The sequence below is a fragment of the Corylus avellana genome, chromosome 2 (assembly GCF_965113065.1).
Source record: "Corylus avellana chromosome 2, dhCorAvel1.hap1.2, whole genome shotgun sequence".
NCBI classification, from domain to species: Eukaryota; Viridiplantae; Streptophyta; class Magnoliopsida; order Fagales; family Betulaceae; genus Corylus; species Corylus avellana.
The window spans coordinates 3,872,436-3,881,582 of record NC_142491.1 but is presented as its reverse complement, the minus strand read 5'-3'; the positions used below and the strand labels follow the sequence as shown (position 1 = coordinate 3,881,582).

The 9,147-nt window shown below is 37.4% G+C and overlaps 2 protein-coding genes across 4 annotated transcripts; both read left to right on the top strand.

Annotated features, from left to right (window-relative positions):
• The first annotated feature begins 498 nt into the window (after nucleotides 1-498).
• Nucleotides 499-3,392, top strand: LOC132167834 (RING/U-box superfamily protein). The gene is made up of 3 exons (XM_059578867.2): nucleotides 499-759; nucleotides 1,175-2,649; nucleotides 3,117-3,392. The coding sequence occupies exon 2, from the start codon at nucleotides 1,286-1,288 to the stop codon at nucleotides 2,606-2,608; it is 1,323 nt and encodes a 440-aa protein (XP_059434850.2). The 5' UTR covers nucleotides 499-759; nucleotides 1,175-1,285; the 3' UTR covers nucleotides 2,609-2,649; nucleotides 3,117-3,392.
• A 1,544-nt stretch (nucleotides 3,393-4,936) lies between these two features.
• Nucleotides 4,937-9,027, top strand: LOC132180613 (Phospholipid/glycerol acyltransferase family protein). Of its 3 annotated transcripts, XM_059593513.2 has the most exons (6): nucleotides 4,937-5,319; nucleotides 5,402-5,529; nucleotides 5,649-5,734; nucleotides 6,628-6,765; nucleotides 8,773-8,836; nucleotides 8,901-9,027. In XM_059593513.2, the coding sequence occupies exons 1-6, from the start codon at nucleotides 5,111-5,113 to the stop codon at nucleotides 8,936-8,938; spliced, it is 663 nt and encodes a 220-aa protein (XP_059449496.2). In that variant the 5' UTR covers nucleotides 4,937-5,110; the 3' UTR covers nucleotides 8,939-9,027. The 3 variants fall into 3 exon arrangements, with proteins under 3 accessions (XP_059449496.2, XP_088369476.1, XP_059449488.1); XM_088513350.1 differs by having other exon boundaries at nucleotides 8,773-8,974; XM_059593505.2 differs by lacking the exons at nucleotides 8,773-8,836; nucleotides 8,901-9,027 and adding an exon at nucleotides 7,864-8,348.
• The last annotated feature ends 120 nt before the right edge of the window (nucleotides 9,028-9,147 follow it).

The window sequence follows — 9,147 nt, the reverse complement described above, 5'->3', positions numbered from 1 at the left end:
TTTATTCCTGAACTATCTACCTATTGGTACTTTGACTTCCAATGTTTAAAAAGTGACATTTGACCCCAAACTTTCAAATTGTTGCAGACCTGACTCTTTTTTTTTTTCTTTCCAAAATGCCCCTATCTCAAGTTTTTTTTTAAAAAAAATTAAAATTAAGGGGTTTCCGGTCTGACGTGGCCAAAGCCACCCTTAGGCCCAACTGGGTGGCCAGCCACTCCTTAATTTTTAAATTTTTTTTCAAAGTTTTATTTTTTATTTTTTATTAACTTGGGGTCAAGTTAAAAAATAAATAAATAAATAAATAAATAAATAAAAAGTTAAAATCGTCGAATTGCTACAATTTGAAAGTTTAGGAGGTCAAGTATCACTTTTTAAATACTAGAGGTCAAAGAGCAAATAGGTGGATAGTCAATAGGATAAAATGTTTTTTATTTTATTTTTTTTATGGCCATTTTTTTTATAAAACATTGTCAATCTAAAAGCCATGGAGTCTGAGATAAAAGGAATAAAAGAAGGGGGGGTAATTTACCAAAGGGGCATTTCCAAAAGCATAGGAGAAGGCGGATGAGACGCTCATGGCCTCAACCACCTCTGCAGAGTTTCGCGCCTCTCCTTTTCTATCGAAGTCCAAAGAAGAAGAACAAGAAGATAACCATCGTGTGGAAGGAAAAAGCATTAATTTCTGCTGTTGTAAATGAATAGCTCCGATCGACAACTCTACTGATGAATGACGACCCAATTCTTCACTATGATTTGGTACTTTTTTCTTTCTCAATTCATTCTTCCTATTTCTTTTGGCTTTAGAAATCGTTATCCCAAAGATGATGCTTAGAAAATTTACTCTATTTTATATATTGTCGAGTTCCCCCAAAACCCTAATGACTGTTTGCTTCCTCAGAAAATAAGCAGATTAAAGAAAACGACCCAAAAAAAAGAAACCTTTTTTTCAAAAAAAAAAAAAAAAAAAAATCAAAGCTTTATAGTTTTCTCTCCCATTCTTTTATCAGCAACCAAAGAGAGTCACTTCTCGAAGAGAAACCTATATATACAAATATTATTTATTTATTCATTTTTTCCTTTTTCTTGTGCTCTGTAATATGGCGGAGACGAGTTTACTTTGGTAAAGCATATACGCGTTTGAACGAAAACATGTTGTTCTATGTGTTGGCAGGAAAGTAACACTGTTACAATTATGTTGGGGGTCTAAATAGTCTGAATTTTGATTTGGGTTCTCAACCAAAAGGAGAAAGCATTCGATTTGCATTGCTGCAATTCCTTTTTCATGGGCAACAATATGATGGAAGAGATAATGGATCTTGATTTGAACCAAGTACCTTTGGATGAACAACCACATGGTTCAGAACTAAGATTAGACTCTATAGTCAATGAACTGGCAACGGCCCATGAACGCATCGAAGAACGTATCAGACAGCTTGAAGCAGTCACCGCTAGAGCTAGGCACCGTCAGAGATGGAGACAAGGTCAAGCTTCCCCTCAAACAGATAGTTCTGCAGAAGCTATGGTTCAACATGCAAGTAGGCTGCATAATACAGATGATGGTAATACTGCCCGGGAAAGAAGAGTTGACAGTGGCAAAACTAGTAAAACGGGCAGTCTGTTTTTGATAGCTAAGGCATTGGGGATGGATACGGATGCTAAGAAGGCAGGAAGTGGAAATGGGGGTCTTTTTGATTGTAATATATGCTTGGAAATGGCAAGAGATCCTATATTGACCTGTTGTGGTCACTTGTTTTGTTGGCCATGCTTCTATCAGTTGTCATATGTTGATTCCCATGCAAAGGAATGCCCGGTGTGTGGGGGAGAGGTAACTGATAGAAGCATCATTCCAGTTTATGGCAATGGAAGTGGTGACAGCCCCCCCAAGTCAGAGTTAAAAGAGATTGGATTGAAGGTTCCCCCTCGACCTCATGCTCAAAGGGTTGAGAGTATGAGGCAGCAGTTTAGGGGTCGAGGAGTATCTTCTTCTGTTGAGGAAAGAATTCACAGCATTGTCGACATCATGGGAGAGCGAGTGCAGGCACAAGATCTTGATCGTCCACGCATGATGGGTGAAAGAACTAATTTCTTAGTCAATCGATATCGAACATCCCGGGTATTGCCTAGCACGGAGACTGAGAGCAGCCAGCAGCATCGCTCCCTTCAAGTTTCAAGATTATTACTGCAAGGAGCTGCTTCATTTTCTTCACTTTCATCTGCACTAAATACTGCGATGGATTCTGCAGAAAGATTAGTTGAGGACCTTGAAGCATATATTCATAGTAGCCATACAAGTGGAGGCCACGAACAAGCTCCAAGCGTTGATAACAGAGATTCATTCTCAAGTATTTATGCTGTTATCCAACCTGAAATCCAGAGTCCAGATACTGCTGCTGAAATCAATTCTACAGTTTCCCCTTCTTTTTCACCTTTCAGGACTGATATTGATGCTCCTGCTGTAAACTTGGAAAACCAGACCATGGATAATGCCATAGAAATTAATTTAACAACTTCTCCTTCATCATCTAGGACAAGAACTGATGTTCCTAGGGTTTCAGATTTGGAGAACAGAGTTTCGCATGAAGCCACAAGGAGAAGGTTGAGATGATACAGCATTTTTCCAGAAGGAATTGATGAAATTAATATGAGGTTTCTTTCTAAATACCCTAATATAGTTGTGATTAATGAAATGTTTTATTTCTTTCTTTTTGAATAATTGTGTGCCAAATTATTGTATTCACCTCAGAGTGCAAATATACGTAATCTTCTGTCCGTCAACCCCAAGGGGTTGGTCCAAGTGGCGAAGGCCTTGGTCTTGAGGTTTGCTCCCTTCAAGGTTCAAGGTTCAACACCTCATGGGTGTAAACAATTCCTTGGAGCCACACCCTCTAGTGAAAAGCTAGCAACTTAACCAGTTCCGTGTAGGAAAACTTCCGAGGGTGCGGTGCACGGGACCGGGGTTTACTCTACAAGAGTGGATTCGAAGGGTCCTGCTTTGGAGAGGTTCTCTGACATAAAAAATAAATAAATAAAAATAAATAAATAATCTTCTGTCTGTTTTATACGGAGATAATCTAGGCTATTGATAATAACACAACCATGCTTCTTTTGTTTAGGATTGATTTTCATAGAAGAAACTTGTTGATGTTCTCCTTCGACGTTGTACAGAACTTATAAACTCTGATGGTGTGGCATGGCTTCTTTTCCAAAGAGCAGGTCATCATTTTTGTAAGATTTGCAGATGCTGCTACTAGCTTCTTATTTTCGCATATATCTTATCTTTCAAAATTGCAATTGTAATTAAGTTGACATTCTTTCTACTCTCCTGGTCGTTCTATTGTATGTTCCCACAAATTGAGTTCTAGTATGAAATGTTTTTCATGCTGTTGTCATTTTCTTTACTCTTACTAGGCTCTCATTGATGCTTTATGTTCTTGTCCAATATTTTAGTGGATTTCTCTCATTAGTTTGCGGGATGAAGTAGAGAGTTAAATAGAAAGCAATGAACCGTGCAAACCCCTACCTTTGTGAGAGTGAAGGGAGGGAGGATTGGATTTAAATTATAGGCTGTGGTACTTTGGACACGCCCATAGCAAGAAAGAAGAATCCTTTTCAATCAAGAGATTGTGAAGCATTGAGGAAGCATCTAAATCAGCCAAAGACTGTCAAAGTCAGCTACACCTTATACTCCCATAAGCATGTATAGGATTTTGACAACAATCGTGTAGTTTGCACCTTGGTTTAAATCCTTTTTGGTGGCACCCGTGAGATTGGAAAATGCTTTTTTAAGAACACGGTTAAAGCATTTTCCCATAGGATTTATGTAGACTAATGGTCTTCTCAGAATGTCTCTCCCCTGAGTCTCTACTTTTCTCTTCCCCATCTGCCTTCTCTCTCCCTATTGAAGAATTTATGGTGGCTTTTCTCCCAATTGGATTTAATATTCTTATAGTCCCAAGTTGTGAGGTCGCAGCTGTTGGATTAACCAAACCACATTTAGGGTATCAAAGTTATTTGCCGGTACTTTTGAGAGCTTTTGAGCACCTTTACGGAAACTGTATATTTGCACAAGCACTGCGGGTCATCATTCTGAAGTTCTTCAAAGTTCTCTCTTTTTGGTCCAATACATAGGAGTAGGAGGTTATCTTTCTTCTTCTTTTTTCCTCCAAAGCCTATATCATATACTGGCCCGCCCAATCACTACATATCAATTAAATTAATAATAAGAAAAACAGCAAGGGACGTGTTTTTGGACATGATGGCTCTCTTTTCATGTGAAATAAAAGAGAAGCCATCATCCCCTTTCCAAATAGTTTGTAAGAGGGCAAACCATGGGCCTTACATGAAAGTCAATTATGGGCCAAGATGGGCATGGAGTTGGAGTTGGCTTAGACACTGTTCATCACCATTTCTCAAAAAAATCAACGTAAAAATATTTTTACTTTTTAACTTTTTATATTACATTATTCACTTTTTATTCTTATTCAAATAAAAAAATCACTATAAAACAAAATTTTTTCACTTTTTTATACTATTTTTTCACTTTTTTTATATAAAATATTCTTATTTTTTTCACATCAATTTACATCAACTACGGTGTCTAGGCTAACACATTTACCAAACACCACCTAAAACAATACCATAAATGTCAAATACAAATAATGGGCCAACAAAGGGCCCAACCAAAAAAAAAATAAACAAGGCCATCAAAGGGCCAGAATAAGGTGGGCGAAAGGCCTCTTTTGTGGGCAACTGTTTTTTTAATTTTTTCGAAAAATATCTTATTCTCGGATTACATAAACTGGGATAAGGATTACCTTACCCGTAACCAAACAGAACCAAATTGGAACTTAAACGGTTAAACCAGAATATACTATTTCTAAACCTCAATAGGAATATATGCTGAATAGGAATAAAGGTAAATCAAACATGTAGCGAAACACCACTTTTCTTCTTCAATTTCTTCTCTTTCTCAGACCAACGAAGATAACGGGGCATCTTCTTCTTCTCTTAATAAACGAGAGCCATCATCATCCCCTTGAAAAGACCGTGGCTTGAAGACTACAGTCTACAGAGAGGATCCTTTGTATGAGTGGGGGATTGTTTGCGAATGGGACGAAAAATGGAATGGGCAGGGCGGGCGAACCACATGGGAGGGATTCCGAGAAAGCTGGTGTTCATGGCGGTGGGTGCGTTCGCCAAGGCTGTGGCCACTCTTCTCAACACCACCTCCGTCCACAATGCGGATACCCTCATTCGCCTTGTCCAATCCCGACCGCCTGGGGTCCCCCTTCTCACTGTCAGCAATCACATGTCCACGTATGACCCCTCCGCTCTTCTCAGTCAATTGAGCATATGCGATGTTTCGCAATTTGGTGAGTGTGGTATGATATTGTAACAGGTTGGATGATCCGGTCATGTGGGGATTCAAGGGTTTTCCCTCGTCCGACGCAAAACTGGCTCGATGGGTACTCGCTGCCGAGGACATTTGCTTTAAGAATGCGCTGCTTTCCTATTTCTTCCGAATTGGTATGTAATGTTGCGTTTTTGCATTCCCAGATTCTCCTGCTTAGTTGCTATCTAGACATGGTTTTTCCTATGGATTGGATGCTTTTGGAAATTTGTTTCTGAATAGAATTATTTTGCAGGTAAATGCATACCTATAACAAGAGGTGCTGGGATTTATCAAGAACACATGAACGAAGCGCTTGATCGCTTAAGTGATGGAGCATGGGTATTTACTTGATATTACACTTTTTTACTCCATATGCATATGAGATTTCTACTCCATATGCACAAGGGGGTGCTGGGATTTACCGACACACGAACAAAGCTCTTGATCGCTTAAGTGATGGAGCATGGGTATTTACTTGATATTATACACTTTTTAATTTACTCCATATGCATATGAGATTTCTACTCCATATGCATTGGAATTGCATACCTATTACAAGGGGTGCTGGGATTTACCGACACATGAACAAAGCTCTTGATCGCTTAAGTGATGGAGCATGGGTATTTACTTGATATTGTACACTTTTTTACTCCATATGCATATGAGATTTCTACTCCATATGCATTGGAAATACATAGATGTTTTTTTTTTTTTTTTTCTTGTTTGTTTCTCTCATAATTTGCTATGAAAACTGGCGATGTCTCCAGATCCTTTAGCTCAATGTCATGTTATGTTTGTGTTCATGCAACATAGATTTTGGTTAATTGTTAGTCTAATTCAGATTGCTGAACACCCGTGGGAAGTGAATTCTTTGTTTATATAGTGTTATCATATGAATAGGCCAAATTTGGTTGCTTAGGTTGTCTAGTTTTACATTTAAGCAAGTCCATTTGCATGGATAGGCAAAGATTCTGTAGTTTTGAGTTTACATGTAGAAACATTGTGTAGGTCTAGTGACCAATGACTCGATGGGTTCCTCTTAGGAGAGTCATTGGTAGTTTCTGAGTTGATGACATGGTACCTTATCAAATTGGTTGAGTGCTTTTGTTTAAGTTCAAGTTATCATTAGATACCAAAATTGTTGGTGGACTGTTTTAAAAATTTATTGACTTGTGCTTTGATTAGAAGCAATATTTTTTTATTCATTTAACATATTTTTCCCTGTTGGTCAGCTGCATACATTTCCAGAGGGAAAAGTGTCCCAAGAAGATGGACCTATAAGAAGATTAAAATGGGGGACTGCTAGTCTCATTGTTCGTGCCCCTGTAACCCCAATAGTTTTGCCAATTGTCCATCATGGCTTTGAAGAGGTAGTTTTCCTAGTATTATCCCCCATTTTTATCGACATTATCACTGTAAATTCCTTGTATATATTTCACCTTCTCTGCTATTAGATTTGTTTGGATCACTTAGCTGGACTGCTTATCTGGTGAAACAGTTTCTTGCTCTGTGAGGCTTAACTTTTGGACTGTTTAAGTAATTGTATCACTAGCCTTTTGGCTAAGCAGTTTGTTTGATATTTTGTAATACGTTTATCACTTTGAGTGGAAATAACGATTTGAAAATTGATCTTTCTTCCAACACTTGATGGAAATAACGATTTGAAAATTGGTCTTTCTTCCAACACTTAACATGCTAACGTTGATTTGTTTTAGTCCATTTCCTCATTGTTTTGCTTTCTTAAGTCTCTTATTTTTTTAAACTAAGAACATGCACACACACACACACACAAATAACATGTACTTCTGCTTAAATTTTGGCATAAAATATCATAATAACACAACCATCTATGATTATGCGCTATTCTTAATTAACATATTTTCAATAATATTCATAAAAAGAAACATATTTTCAATAACCAAAACAACTTATGTTTAAACGTATCAAGGCTTAACATTTGCTGCAGCATTTGTCTTTGGGACACTTGCTGCCACTAGTATGACTGCCTTTGCCTCTAATTGAATTTGGTGCCAAAACCTAAGTCAATTTTTGTCGTCACTTGTATTCAATTGCCATTACTATCTTGCTTGCTCTCCCTGTGATGATTTCTGTTTCCTGTTGTGCTACCACTTTGTGAAGAGTTTGATTTCTGGTGTAGTTATCATAGTAGTTGCCTGATGCTCTGCAACAAGATGAGGTGGATGTTTTATCATATGTATCTGCATGTAGTTGTTCGTGTCATTTTGGACATGTGTGGCTCTTCAAAAATCCTGGTTAATGTTAAATTTACAGATGAACACTTGTTTTCAGATTGTGCAATCTTATCCATCTTGGCATACAACATGCTTTTACCTAAAAATTGTTAATTTATTGTGTTCAAATTATGAGAAAATGATTTGATTTGATCCGCTAATGTCCCTTTTGTTCATTTTGACCTACTTCACATCTGCTCCTATTCAAATATCCAGGTCATGCCCGAGAAATTTTTAGGTGGTAGAAGGCCTCCTTTTCCACTATGTAATAAGAACATTAACATAATTGTTGGCGAGCCAATAGAATTTAACCTCCCCAAAATGAGGCAGACGGCTATTTCTACGTCTCGCAATTTGTCACTTTCTACTGCAGGATGGCACAGCGCTTCCCCTAATGGTAATGGAATGGATGAGGGAGCGCAGAGACGTCTTTATGCCACCGTTTCCGAGCAAATCCAAACTGTCATGGAGAGCCTAAGAAGTTTCTCTAGAAGTTTTCTGAAATCAAAGGTGTAAAATCTGTGCAATTTTTTAAGAAGTGGAAAGTCTGGCCTGTGTATTTCTATTGTGAAGCAGGCCTTAGGACAATGGCATTTTAACCATATTGAATTAGTTTGTAACAGTGAATCTTTTTTTCTTTTGGTTAAGGGCTCAGTCATTTTTTGAATTGATTTTTATTGTATGATTAATTTATCTTCATTCATTTTTTGAGTAATGCTAGAAATTACATTTTTATCCTACAATTATTCTATGTCAACTTGACAAATATCTACCAACACTTGGATCAGTTATTGTCAAAAAGAATCCAGTGGTTGCTGATATGGTTTTTGCTGCTCAAAACCACTTTGTGGTGTTCTATTTGATCATTTACTTCTTTTTATTTTGTTTGTGTCTTGGTAGGATCAGCCTCTTTATACCTTGCTTTCTTAGGGGAAGTTTGGAAGTTAGAATCAGAAGCAGAGAACTGTCTCCCATTGCCTCTTCCATCAATTGCTTATTTAGTGCCGACAGTTTCTTGTCAACATAACAACAATGAATTTTGAATAAATGAAATTCATAAAAATTCTTGAATTGTTAAGTGAAAAATATGGCTCGAGTAGCAAAACTAAACCTGGTCACTTGCAGGATTTTCATTGTCAATTGGCTTCCTCTTATCCATCCCAATCTTCTACAATGTCTACTAACTCAGGTAATGCATATCCATTGTCTCCTCTGATACCATATCAAGCATGCAATCGGTGAGTGCAATGCAGAAAAGAAGAGAAGAAGAAGAAGCCAATTAACAAGATGAAATGCAGAGAAAGGTTGAGTGAAGAGAGAAACAAGAAACTTCTCATTATCTGTACAATCAACCTTTTTCTTGTTAATATAAAAATTCACTATTACATACTCTTTGTCACAAAAATCATATTCCAATTGCCATGTATAAGAACCAAAAAAATGGACCATGTCATCATCATCTTCTGATATTCTTTGAAGAAAACAAATAAAGAATTACAT